This window comes from Mus musculus, chromosome 10 (assembly GCF_000001635.26).
Source record: "Mus musculus strain C57BL/6J chromosome 10, GRCm38.p6 C57BL/6J".
In the NCBI taxonomy this organism is placed as follows: Eukaryota; Metazoa; Chordata; class Mammalia; order Rodentia; family Muridae; genus Mus; species Mus musculus.
The window spans coordinates 3,945,162-3,958,656 of record NC_000076.6 but is presented as its reverse complement, the minus strand read 5'-3'; the positions used below and the strand labels follow the sequence as shown (position 1 = coordinate 3,958,656).

The following is a 13,495-nucleotide window of genomic DNA, read 5'->3' as shown; positions in this document are numbered from 1 at the left end:
GTGTGTGTGTGTGTGTGCCCCTCACTTTCGTGCTAGGGGTGAGCTCTGTGAGAAGCAGCAGCCCCATTCTTGCTGATTCAGAACCTTAGCAGCTTTGAGGAACGTCTGCTCGCTGACACATTGTAGATTCAGAGGGAAGTGCTTATGTGTCTTTCATAGGTTCAAACAGAGCGCTTCTTTTACATTTCAGGCTCCCTTTGAGATATGTTTTCCTAAAAGTACCAACTCTCTAGCAATATTACATGTGCACCCATCCCAGAGGCCCAGCCATGCCCCAGTGGACATGATCCAACTGAGGTCAAGTGACAAGCACCCACAGTGGCTGTGTGTCCTGTGTGTCCTGAGACTTGCATGGCAGCGTCCTCACAGGGTGTTCTTTCTAAGGACAGTTAGAACTGGGAAGCACACGTGACTCTCGAGAAGGAAGAACAGAGTACAGAACAGAACATACCAATGGCGGGCCCTCCTTGCCTCTTCTCTTCCAAGATGGCCACCAGGTCTTTGTGACTGGGCCTATGCTGACTGGACGGTGGTTGCTCCAACTCTGGGCTTTTCACTTTCAAAATCTGATTTACCTTCTTGATCTTTTGACTATACTGCCTGGCCATCATAAAGACCCTGCTCTTAGTCTTGTCTGTGACCTCCATCCCGGGGTCAGGGTTTTCTGGGTCTGTCTGGGGCAGGCTGCAGTTGGCCAGGTCATAGGGATTGTCCACAGGAGGCCCATCACTGGCCAGAGAGAGTTGGTTAAGACTCAGGAAGGAACCTTCTGTTGAAATAATGTCATTATCCAGGGAGCAGTTGGCCCTGCTAGCTCTGACAACTCTGCTCTTCCCAGGCAGGAGGAAAGTCTGGCTTGTAGGAAGGGCCAGCATAGATGTGGCATGTCCTGTATCCCTGCCCAGCTCATGGGTGCTGTCAACATATAGCCTCTCTGGTGCATCGTCTTTGCTCACAGGAAAGGCCGCAAGGAGGCGGTCTCTTGATTTGTCTTCATTTTTCTTGATGTAATTTTCCAGATCATTCCAGATTTCATCTACTTCTTCAGACAATTTGTCGGACAGAGCCTTATCTGCAATAGGCAGATTACAGCGGGGAGAGTCATATAACAAACTCAAATATTCAGTATCGGAGGGTCCCTGGTGGTAAGATATGTCATCCTCACTGAACTGGAGGCTATCCTGGGAGACAAATGGTCTCAGGCTGTCACAGCATGCAAAATCAGCTTCCAGACCCAGGAAGGTGCTCCTTTTGGGCTGATGAAGGCTGCTGTGGTTCAAGTTCATCGATGGTGGGTCTGGAAGCCCTATGGTGTCATAGATGTTTTCTTCCACTTCCTGGTGTTCATGTACGCTTTGGGTGGATGCCTCTTGACCACCGAGGCCTGCCTCTTTCCTTGAGTGGAGAGAGCTTGTACTGTGGCTAACCTGTCTCTTTGAGAAGGCTAACTCTGGGGTACTCTTGGGGCGAACAGAGTCTCTGGATGGTTTGGAGAAAGAACATTCAGTTTCATCCCGCTTAGCAACCATTAACTTTAAGTCTTCAAAACTTATGTTATCATAGACATGGTCTATATCATCAATGGTCAACTCTACAGACGACCCATAGGGAGTCATCCCCCTCTCTCCTCCTGGTCGAGGACTGTTCTGCAGCTGTCTCCCGGGACAGTACTGAGAGTCATCACAGTCTCTAATTCTTACTTCAGGAGGGCATGCGTTGCTTTCACCTGCACTACTGGCCCGTCGGACTATCCTGTGACCAGAGCTGGAGATCTCTGTGGGTTCGATGAGGCCCAGATGCCAGCTGCAAGGGCGACTTGAAGCGTTCTCTTCACACAACCTGGTGGAGTTGAGATCCGAGGAAGAAAAGGACGGGACGAACATCTGGTAATCGTCGTCATCGTCCTCATTCTCCTGTGGAGACCGGCGGCTTGGAAACAAGGGCTGCCGGATGTGGTGATCCGTCCGCTGCCTGATGTGGTGATCTGTCCATGGGCTTCTAACACCGCCTCCCCCGCGAAGCATATTGATAACGGCAGCGCTGCCGGGCTGGCAGTTCCTCTGGGCAGGCACGGCAGAAGTCAGCTGGGAAGGGCTTTCCTCTCTAGAAACCTGAAGGAGACAGACACATACCAATTGAATGATTGCACCGTAAGGAAGGCACGTGACTGGGGAATGTTGCCTGTGGTAGCCAGCCAGCCACATTCTTAAAGAAAATGATCTATAGACATTGTTGGTCTTCACTGACTTGAAAAGCACTTCAGATTTTTGAAAAGGCAACCTGTAAATGTCTTCTGTAGTTAGTTTTCATGGTCAGTATATGAACTAGAATATGGTTATATTAGTATTATATTGAGGAAACCCAGGCTGCAAACTAGTAACGTTCCCTTCCTAGTTAGTGGTAAGGCTAGAGCTTAAAATCTACCTGACTCCAAACCCTTTGCTCCTAAACAGGATAGAAGCTAATATCTAGCAAGTGTGCAGGATAGTCATTGTATAAACGAGTATGCATTGGGGCCGACGCCTTAACACTCGCTTGCGTGTAAGACTGCAGGGAGTCTTTATTTCAATGCCTTGCTCCTGAAAGCCTTTATAGTTTCTGATCCTAACAAGACCCTCTCCTGGTAACTTGATGACATACATACTTCAATGGTTTCCTTAAACCTGAAGGCTCACTGTGAACCTGACCTTGATTTATAGATTCCAGGCAAGGAGGCTTTATTACAGGAGTCGAACTGGCTGTTTAAGATAATGGTATTTTAATGTTTATTTAAAAAAAACATATTTAGTTAATACTTTGTTATCTGTTTGGAAGTAAAATTCCAGACAACCATGTTTTTTAATCAAAGAAAACAAGAGAATATTCTGTTAGTTATGGTCTTTTTTGATGGAGCCTACCACCTAAAAAAATCCCATCTCCTAATGAGAGCAACATGCCAAATGTATCCTAACTGCAGAATGTATCCTACATCCTACATGTATCCTAACACCTCCATGTCCTGAGGACAACAATGTGTGAGGAGATAGACTGGCCCTGGGCCTTATAGTGGGAGCTGCAGACAGGAGCAGATAGTGCCCCAACACTATCTATACACAAAAGAACTAGCTTCAAGGAGCTGAAGTAGTTAGGGCTTGTTCAAACTAAATAGGACCTCAGAGACACATTTCCCGACTAAGGCACAACGCATCAGATTAGCAAGAACTGCTTATCATTTGTCAGTCCATAATAGTAGAAAGCACAACAGGAAAGGAAGGAGTAGATACCACAGAAGTAAAATTTCACCTAATTATTTAATAAGTAATTAATTAATCACTTAATCTTTTAAAGTAAAAATTTACACTTACACATAAAATATTTGTGTATCATTTCATTGCCTTTATAAATCATTTTATCCAACATTTTAACATCTCTTCCATTTCCTTCAATGCACTGAGATGATGCTCGTAAATTACAGGTACCAGGAGCTGCTTAGGCTGGTGCTGAGTTAGTATCACTCATTAAGTTATGGCAGCCTTTGAAGGCCTAACAGAATAGCTTTGCTTTTTGTACCAAAAGTGATCCTGGAGCTTGCCCATCTTCTACAAATCCCAGAGGCTTTGGGGAGCTAGGAAACTCTAGTTGTTAATATGTATCTTAACAATACCTAAAACGAATGAAGATGGTAGTATTATTTTTTGAAGCTAAAACATTGTGTCCAATATGTCATTTGGAGACCTGATCAAGTTCAAAGATTAAAAAATAATAAATGTCTTGTTGGTCACAGCATACAAGTATGTAAGTCAGAAACCTTTACCAGGAACAAGGTGACCATTTTTCTCTTTGCTTTTCCATAATGTCTATTTTGGGTATTTATTCATCTGATAACAGCTATCATTTATGGTGGGTACATTTGCCTTTTTCGTATTAAGCATCTTTAAAAATTATATTACTGGGCTGGAGAGATGGCTCGGCAGTTAAGAGGATAGACTGTTCTTCTAGAGGTCCTGAGTTCAATTCCCAGAAACCACATGGTGGCTCACAACCATCTATAATGTGATCTGATGCCCTTCTTCTGGTGTGTCTGAAGACAGCTACAGTGTATTTATATACATAGAATAAATACTTCTAAAAAACTATGTTATCATAGTGAGTCTTGATAATCATTTTATAAAGTAGAAAGCTAGGTCCTGCTGATGTTAAAGACTAGCAAGAGATGTTTATAAATGGCAGGCATGCAACCCCAGCTTATAGAGAAGCTTAGTCACTGTAGACAGAGGCTGAGGGGTCACATTCTGGAAAAAGTATCAAAGTGTTGCTCAGCACTATCCGTTCTTACACTAGGATACAGTCAGCACACTGTGCTTAGGAGATGGGATTTGCTACTGAAGCAACACTCTGGCTGTTTTGAGTTTGCTTGCTTCTGTTGTCTTCATATGGCATTGTAGTTTTGAAGTGGACTTTCCTGGGTGCACTTTGATTGAACATTGCTGCAGAGGTTCCTAGCAGGAAAAGCTTTACTTTTCTTGTAGCTTTTACTTAGGGACTGAGAGAGGCTTGGCTCCAGGATCACCACAGCTACATCAAAGGTCAGGGTTCCGTCTTCAGTGGCCCAAGTTATTAATAGAGATCAGAAAATAGATTTTACAATGGGGAAATTAATCAAGTTACAAAGTTCCAAATGAAAACCAACAGGATCTGGAAAATAAACAGGAGTCCCTTGCAGAGCCACTGAAATCACCTCACAAGTTGAAGCTGAATTCTAGACATCTTGAAGTAGGTCCTTTTTGTTTTCGTTTTTTTATGTTGCTTTTGTTTTGGGACAGGGCTTCAATGTGTAGTCTTGGCTGGACTGGAACTCAACTTTGTAGTCTAGGAATTCACTTGAACTCGCTGATATCCTCTGTCTCCCGAGTGCTAGGGTTGTTTTTGTTTTTGTTTTTTTCGAGACAGGGTTTCTCTGTATAGCTCTGGCTGTCCTGGAACTCACTTTGTAGACCAGGCTGGCCTCAGAAATCCGTCTGCCTCTGCCTCCCAAGTGCTGGGATTAAAGGCGTGCGCCACCACGCCCAGCTAGTGCTAGGGTTTTTAAACGAGGATACAGCCTTTATCAAGCTCACTCTGTCGCTGTGCTAAACCATAATAGAAGTGGGATTTGTGGGAAAGATTTCCAGAACCATATCCTTATGGATAAGGAAGACAGATCCTTGGCCTTTACACAAGAAACTACAATAAATGCTCTAGGAATTGTTTGTTCATTAAGACAGCTCACCAGTGGACACTCAAATCAGGATACTAACAGCTCCTCTTTCCAGGAAATAAAACTGGGCACATAACATTCAATAAGACAAAACTATTTCCTTTTTCTTTAGTGGTGAGATTTTTTTAGAAAAGATTTCTATTTATGTATTATGTATACATGTTTTATCTGCATGTAAGCCTGCATGCCAGAAAAGGGCACCAGATCTCATTATAGATGGTTGTGAACCACCATGTGGTTGCTGGGATTTGAACTCAGGACCTCCAGGAGAGCAGCCACTGCTCTTAACCACTGAGCCATCTCTCCAGCCCTAGTGGTGAGATTTAACTCAGCACCTCAGGCATGCTAGTTTGCAAGCACAGCTCTGCTAGGAAGTGTTTCCCATTTCCTAATCTTTTGTCAGAGGAACAGAAGCCCCTCCTTGATACAACTTGGCATAGCAAAGTTTCACTGTACACATTACATCTGCTATATCAGCAGAAGCACTATGTTTTTAGCGTTTTTTTTTTTTTTTTTTTTTTTTTTTTTTTTTTGAGATAGGTTTCAGTATGTTGCCCAGGCTGATCTTAAACTCCTGGATTCATGCACTTCTCTTGCCTCTGTTTCCCATGTAGCAGGGACTTTGGGTGCTACTGTACCTGCCTTAGACCATATTCTTCTAGAGGTCACCTGAGCCAGTGCTTTGGGAAGGGAGCTATACCTAGGAGGTCAGAGGCTGGGTTTAACATGAATAGAGGTGCTGGGCAGTGCAAGAGCAAGCACGTTAGCAAGGGTTACTTCTTAAGCTGTGGGCACAGCTTCTAAGGAGAGAAGTGAGGCACAGGGCTGGATGGGTAGAATTGCCTGAATTGAAAGAGTTGCAACCAAGAGGGAATAAGTTGAAAAGAATTAGTTTTCCCTTAAATCAAGTATAAATAGCTAAACATGCAAATCAAATAAGAATGCCAAAATGGAAAGGAAATGTTGATACTCAGGCCAGGGATGAGGCCAGTAAGGACAGATGCCGAGGCGGAAGGAGCCCACAGACAGATGTTGCGGCGGAAGGAGCCCACAGAAAGCCTTTTAGAAGAAACATGGCCGTGCTTACCTTCTGGATATCTTGTGAAGTTTCTGAAAAATAAAGAAAAGTGTTTTAAGTTCGAGAATTTAAAGTTTATCTCATCTCTAGGTAAGCACTCATATTTTTATATGGATTGTATACATATTGCTAATAATTGGCACTTAAGAGCTTTGAGCCTTTTGAGTCCAGTTTTCAAAAATGTCCCTCAGGTATCTATTCTATATCCTTTTCCACAACAGAGCCACTTTATGTTATGAGCCAAAGCTGTCTTCTGTATCCCCGAGAGCAACAGTTCGTGGTAAATAAATAGGTCCCCAAACTTCTGAACAAAAACATGAAAAAGAACACCCATGCCATAGGCCATGGGAGTCTCCTGTAGACACAAGCAGGCTTTTGTTGAATTTTAGACTTTTGGGGAGTTGGTTTTAAATGAAGGTGAAGCTTTTGTTCACAGGTCTCCTTGACCCTGTCAATGAGAAGGATTTATGTTGGTATCTTTATGCTGGATACCCAGATGATACAAAGCTCATCTTTAAAAGTTGTTTAGTTATGTAAACTCACACAGGACTTCTCTCCCCACAAATTCCTTCCCCTAGAGCAGCGTTCTCAGCCTTCCTAACACTGCAACCTTTTAATACAGTTCCTCATGTTGTAGTGACTGCCACCCCAACCATAAAATTATTCTTATTGCTACATCATAAATGTAATTTTGCAAGTGTTCTGAACAGTAATGCAAGTATCTTTGAAGATAGAGGGACGCCAAGGAGGTCACAACCCACAGGCTGAGAACCATTTCCATAGTAGCACAGTTCAGCATGGTGTTCACTGTTCGGGATCCCACAACTACCGTCTCCCATCTTATTGCAAGGCACAGATGCCCTGTTTGTTTCTAAATAAAGATGCAATACACCTCAGTATATTTTCTGCTAAATCTATAGGCACTTGTTAGTAGCTAGAGACTGACTTTCTTTTTTTTTTCCAACAGCAGAACACCCTATCATATGTATAAACAGACCACTTTCTACGATATATACATTTAATGCTATGCTACTAAAATGTTGCAAAAATCTCAATCAAGTTTATTATTATTATAAAGAAATAGTAGCTTATTGACATCTTAAGAGTTCTAGAGAGGGCTGGAGGGAGGGCTCAGTGGTTCAGGGCATTGGTTACTCTTCTAGAGGATCCAGGTTCGATTCCCGTCACTCCCATGGCAGTTCATAACTGTCTGTAACTCCATTCAAGGGGTTCCAACACCCTCACATAGACATACATGTAGGCAAACACTGATATGCATAAAATTAAAAAGAGCTAGACATCTTTATGCAAAAGGAAGAAGAAATACTCTTTCTTTTTGTTTTTACGCAGGGTCTGGTGTATCTCAGGCTGGCCTTGAACTTGCTATGAGGCAGAGGAGACTATTATGTAGTGCGTGGTGGTCTATCCAGGAGTTGTGATAATTTCTGCAGTTAATGTTCTATACCAGGAGGAACACAGGAGTGGTACCAGGTGCTCTGAGCACGTGGAATGGGACCTGACCTCTGCCATACCAAGGCCTAGTTCCTTGAGAATTTGCCCTTCCGACTTGTGAAGAGTTCAGGCAGGGTTCTAGTCACACTTGCTGATCAGTCTATATGGGCCTAGAGGTCAGATTGTTGAGTCAAGGGAAAATTTCCACTTTGAACTTACATGGGAATTATGAAATTTTGCTTAGGAAGAAGCTATAAAAATTTATCCTCCCCCCAAGAGTTTTGCAGTATCTTTCAGTCAAATTCATAAGCTTCCTTGTCTCCATTTCTCTCATTTAAATGAATAGTTTTATTTTCTAAGTACCGATGCAGATGACTTTGTAAACTTTAAATTTCATTGGCACTTTGTTTATTCTGTGAAGCCGGGGTATATATATATGTGTAGACATATAAAGCATATATATTACATACATACATACATACATACATACATACATGTATACATACATACATATATACATACATACATTTAAGGGTCTTTTTCCTCTTGTTTTTATTGGTAGTATTTCTTTTTTCCTGATAGATGGTGTACTGGCTAGTTTTGTGTCAACTTGACACAGCTGGAGTTATCACAGAGAAAGGAGCTTCAGTTGAGTAAATGCCTCCATGAGATCCAACTGTAAGGCATTTTCTCAAGTAGTGATCAAGGGGGAAAGGCCCCTTGTGGGTGGGACCATCTCTGGGCTGGTAGTTTTGGTTCTATAAAGAGAGCAAGTTGAGCAAGCCAGAGGAAGCAAGCCAGTAAGTGATATCCTTCGATGGCCTCTGCATCAGCTCCTGCTTCCTGACCTGCTTGAGTTCTAGTCCTGACTTCTTTTGGTGATGAACAGCAACATGGAAGTGTAAGTTGAATAAACCCTTACCTCCCCAACTTGCTTCTTGGTCATGATGTTTGTGCAGGAATAGAAACCCTGACTAAGACAGATGGTAACTTTATGTCTGTGAGATCAGGTTGCATCAATTGACTGTTTGCATCAAGACACTTTTGCTTACCGAAATATTTAATTTTCCTGCAGTCTGGCAAAAAGTCCACCAATCTACAATGCATCTAACACGCAATCTTCTGTTATTATGGTTTGACTGAGAACCAACAAGAGTGAAAATGTAGCTCGATTTTTGGACTTACCGCTGGTCTTCAACACTTTGTGTGATCTCGAGGAAGGTTCTGAGGAGAGAACAAAGCCACCATCATTTGCAAATCAATATTTCCCCTCATAAATAAATTAGTAGCTTATTGACGTTTTAAGAGCTCTGGAAATGTTCCCTTTTGTTTTAGACAGGTTCTCATGCATCTCAGGCTGGCCTTGAACTTGCTTAGTAGCTGAGGATGACCTTGAACTCGCAATGCTCCTGCCTCCATTTCCTGAGTGCAGAGACTGCAGACCTGAAAGATTACAGACTGGAGCCCCATGGATGTAGAGCTGGAGAAGTAACTCCGGGCTTTGTTATGCACAAAGGCAAGCACACTATCAATGAAGCAACATCCCTATCCCTGAGCTGTAGAAACGCTCTGTTTAATTTATCCAAATAATCAGTGGTCAGAGATACTTGGGTACCAGCCATTCACCCTGCTGAAGTGGTTGGATAAGGTGGAAAGGGTCAGGAGTCCCAGAAGAGAAGAGCAGGTGCTATTGTACCAACCCAGCACACACTAGAAGGACTCCCTCAGCTCCCACTGCCGCCTCTTTCTCAGCTGGCGACTGGCACTTTTCTGTTCTAAGCTGCACAGTGCACTCGTGCTTCAGATACCGCCAACTCGCACTTTTCAGTCAGAGCTCACATTTTCCTCTTGAACTTTCACCTGTATTTCTTCTCAGTTATCAAGCTAGTGACCACTATGCCATTACAGTTTCTCTGCACCCCTCACTGTTCCCTCATGTCCTCCCCACCTCCCCACTTCCCCACCCTGCTCCGAAAAGCTTTTAGTGAGCTACCATTCTGCATCCTAAGCCTGGTGCAAGTCACCAGGCCTCTGTCACTTCTCCAGCCTACCATGGCCGCTGTGCTCCGGGTCTCCCTCGCCTTGCTATCTCCTTCATATTTGTCCATGGCCTGCTGAGCCTTCATGACCAGGCTCTGATCTGCAGCCCTCTATCCTCATTTCCACTTCTGCTCCTTCCCTCACTCCAGCCAGGTGGAGCTGCTGACATGACCTGTCTGTCCTGAGGCCCTGTTGGCTCAGGTCCTAGACCGGTGCATGGATGATCCCAGCTCTACCTGCCTCAGCCTCACATTCTGTCATGGGTATCAATCAGCCTTTGGCTCTGTGAAGTCTTTCTTCTTCCTAGACTTTCTCTCTCTTCTGTGTCTTTCCACTCTCTTTTCTACACATGCCAAAGCCTTATCAAACAGACTGGTGTTTATTTATTACTTAAAATAATTTTTTTGGTTCTTCCTCACAGAGTGGGTCTTAAAAGCAGAAATCGTAGCTGTTATCTACCCTGGCATTCCTTGCCTATACCAAGGGAAAGTGGGCTTAGTAAATATCATATAAAACCAGGATCTGAGAGTTAAGGGAATACTTACACATATCAAAATGGTAGGCATGAGTATGCTGTGTGTGTTAGTCATAAGGTTTACTTTCCACCAGTGACAGCAAACAGGGCTTAAGGGGGTATTTGTCAATGGCAAGGAACTGTATGAAGTCTATCTATCTATCTATGTATCTATCTATCTATGTATCTATCTATCTATGTATCTATCTATCTATGTATCTATCTATGTATCTATCTATGTATCTATCTATGTATCTATGTATCTATGTATCTATCTATGTATCTATGTATCTATCTATCTATCTATCTATCTATCTATCTATCTATCTATCTATCTTTCTATTAATTATCCAATCCATCCATCCATCCATCCATCCACCCATCCATCCATCCATCCATCTGAGACAGTCTCACTGTGGAGATCTGTCTGGCCCAGAACTTACTATATACTATTAGACTGGCATCCAATTCATTGAGCTCTGCCTGCCTCTGCCTGGGACAAAAGGCATGGGCCATCATACCTGGCTGATTGACATATTTTATATTCACTGAGAGAGTTAAGTGGAGAGGTATTTAAAAGAAAAGCTAGAGGGTTTTTGTTTTGTTTTGTTATCTATTTAAAGGTAGCTTTAGATGTATTCAAATGACAAGCAGCCAGAAAATGCCTATCAGTAAGAAAGCACTCACTTCCTGCTCCTCTCTGCATTACAGTAGATGACCGCATCCCGCTTACCTGACTTCCGTCTCAGCCGATGGGGTGCAGAACCACATGGTGTCTTCATCTCTCCCTCAGGACTGTAACAGAAGCCTGGATAGTCTGCCAAGAGAACCACAGGAGCAAGTGAGGGGATGGTGACCACGCAGGGTGGCTGGCATTTTCAGGATTTTGTGCTACGTCAGAAACACCAGTAATTCTCAACTGTTAGCGGTTCTTATAAATAATCAAAAGGGACTTTTGCTTGTTTTTAACAGGTAGGTAAAGGGATAAATGCATTGATGGTCTAGTGCCTGAGTTCTTCATGGAGGCAGTTCTGACAGTGTTAGGATCTGTAAAAACCTAGAAGTGTGGCTAGCCATCCACTGCCCCTCAGGCAAACCAGAGACTCAAAGCAGAAATGAACGAGTGTCACTTCTGCTCCAGCTGCTAAGGTGGAGTGAACTGCTGCTAGTGTCTTATAAATGACAATGTATGAGCTTTGAGATAGAGAATGGAATGGTCACAAATGAACAACAGTGTCTCAAAGAATGCTACGGAATTTCTTCTTCCTCACAGCGGGAGGGTCCAGAGGACCGAGGGCCTAGGGTTAGGAGGCCGCAGCGGCTTCCGCGGAGGATTCAGCAGCGGTCTTAGGGGCCGGGGCCGGGGCCGTGGTCCAGGCCGGGGCCGTGGTGGAGGCCGAGGGGCTCGTGGCGGTAAAGCTGAAGACAAGGAGTAGATCCCTGTCACTTAGCTGGGCCACCTGGTTAAGGACATGAAGATCAAGTCCTTGGAGGAGATCTACCTGTTCTCCTTGCCCACTAAGGAGTCTGAGATCATTGACTTCTTCCTGGGTGCTTCCCTAAAGGATGAGGTTCTGAAAATCATGCCAGTGCAGAAGCAGACTCGGGCTGGCCAGCAGACCAGGTTCAAGGCATTTGTTGCCATTGGGGACTACAATGGTCATATTGGTCTTGGTGTTAAGTGCTCTAAGGAGGTTGCCACTGCCATCCGAGCGGCCATTGTCTTGGCCAAGCTTTCCATTGTCCCTGTGCGGAGAGGCTACTGAAGGACAAGATTGGCAAAGCCCCACACTGTTCCATGCAAGGTGACAGGCCGCTGTGGCTCTGTGCTGGTGCATCTCATTCCTGCCCCCAGAGGCACTGGCATTGTCTCTGCTCCTGTGCCCAAGAAACTACTGATGATGGCTGGTATAGATGACTGCTACACTTCAGCCAGAGGCTGCACTGCCACCCTGGGCAACTTTGCCAAGGCCATCTTTGATGCCATCTCCAAGACTTTATAGCTATCTGACCCTGACCTCTGGAAAGAGACTGTCTTCACCAAGTCTCCTTATCAGGAGTTCACTGATCATCTTGTGAAAACCCACACCAGAGTCTCTGTTCAGAGGACCCAGGCTCCAGCTGTGGCTACCACATAAGGTTTGTTTGTTTGTTTGTTTGTTTGTTTTTGGCTTTTCGAGACAGGGTTTCTCTGTGTAGCCCTGGCTGTCCTAGAACTCACTCTGTAGACTAGGCTGGCCTCGAACTCAGAAATCTGCCTGCCTCTGCCTCCCAAGTGCTAGGATTAAAGGTATGCGCCACCATGCCCGGCCACATAAAGGTTTTTATACAAGAAAAATAAATGAATTAAGTCTGCTTAAAAAAAAAAAAAGAACGCTAAGGAAACAACAACACAAAACAACAACAACTCACGGATGGCGTCCATTTCAAGAATCGCTTGCTTGGCCTGAAACAGAGAAAATGTAAAGACAACTAGTGAACAAGTATGACAGAGATCTACCATACCTAAATAAATGGATGCTAGAAGAAAAACAAAACCCTTACTATTTCTTTTGGGCATTAATACAAAGTTTAGGAGATTCGAAGATTATCCTAGGTACAATACAGCAAAGACTTGATGGTTAGTTTTAACAGTGATTTTGACACAGTTTAGTCTTACTTGGGAAGAGAGTCTCAACACTCAACCCTTTAATACAGTCCTTTATGCTGAGGTGACCACTTCAACCATAATTTTTTTTTGCTACTTCATAACTATAATTTTGCTACTGTTAGAATCATATTGTAAATATCTGGTATGCAGGATATCTGATTTCTGACCCCTGTGAAAGGGTCATTTGACCCCCAAAAGGGTCTCAGCTTACAGGTTGAGAACCTCGGGCATAGATCAAGTTGGCCTGTAGGTGTATCCGGGGGTGGGTATCTTACTTTTGTTAACCTGTATGGGAAGACCATTTGGTATGGGTCACAACCCTGGGGTTGTGTCCTAAACTACACCAGAGGCAGAGAGCTCAGTTGTAGCCCACAGACATTAATTTCTCTCTGCTCTGGACTCTGGATAGAATGTGACTAGTGGCTTCACGTTCCTGCCTTGATGTTCCAGTTAGGATGGAGTGTAACCTGGAACGGTGAGCTGAAATAAACCCGTCCTCCCCAAACTGCTTCTTTCGTCAGGGTA

At 43.8% G+C, this 13,495-nt stretch overlaps 1 protein-coding gene and 1 pseudogene across 7 annotated transcripts in view; one reads left to right on the top strand and one right to left on the bottom strand.

The window, feature by feature from the left end:
- Plekhg1 (pleckstrin homology domain containing, family G (with RhoGef domain) member 1) overlaps window positions 1-13,495 on the bottom strand; it is a 227,053-nt gene that overhangs the window by 8,647 nt on the left and 204,911 nt on the right. For all 7 annotated transcript variants that reach the window (XM_011243078.1, NM_001159942.1, XM_011243077.1 and 4 more), the window contains 5 exons: window positions 12,733-12,766; window positions 11,054-11,137; window positions 8,952-8,990; window positions 6,324-6,346; window positions 452-2,111 (listed from right to left, as the gene is read on the bottom strand). In XM_011243078.1, coding sequence (XP_011241380.1) covers window positions 452-2,111; window positions 6,324-6,346; window positions 8,952-8,990; window positions 11,054-11,137; window positions 12,733-12,766 — 1,840 coding nt within the window. The remainder of the gene's footprint in view (window positions 1-451; window positions 2,112-6,323; window positions 6,347-8,951; window positions 8,991-11,053; window positions 11,138-12,732; window positions 12,767-13,495) is intronic.
- On the top strand, window positions 11,591-12,466 carry Gm16148 (predicted gene 16148; annotated as a pseudogene).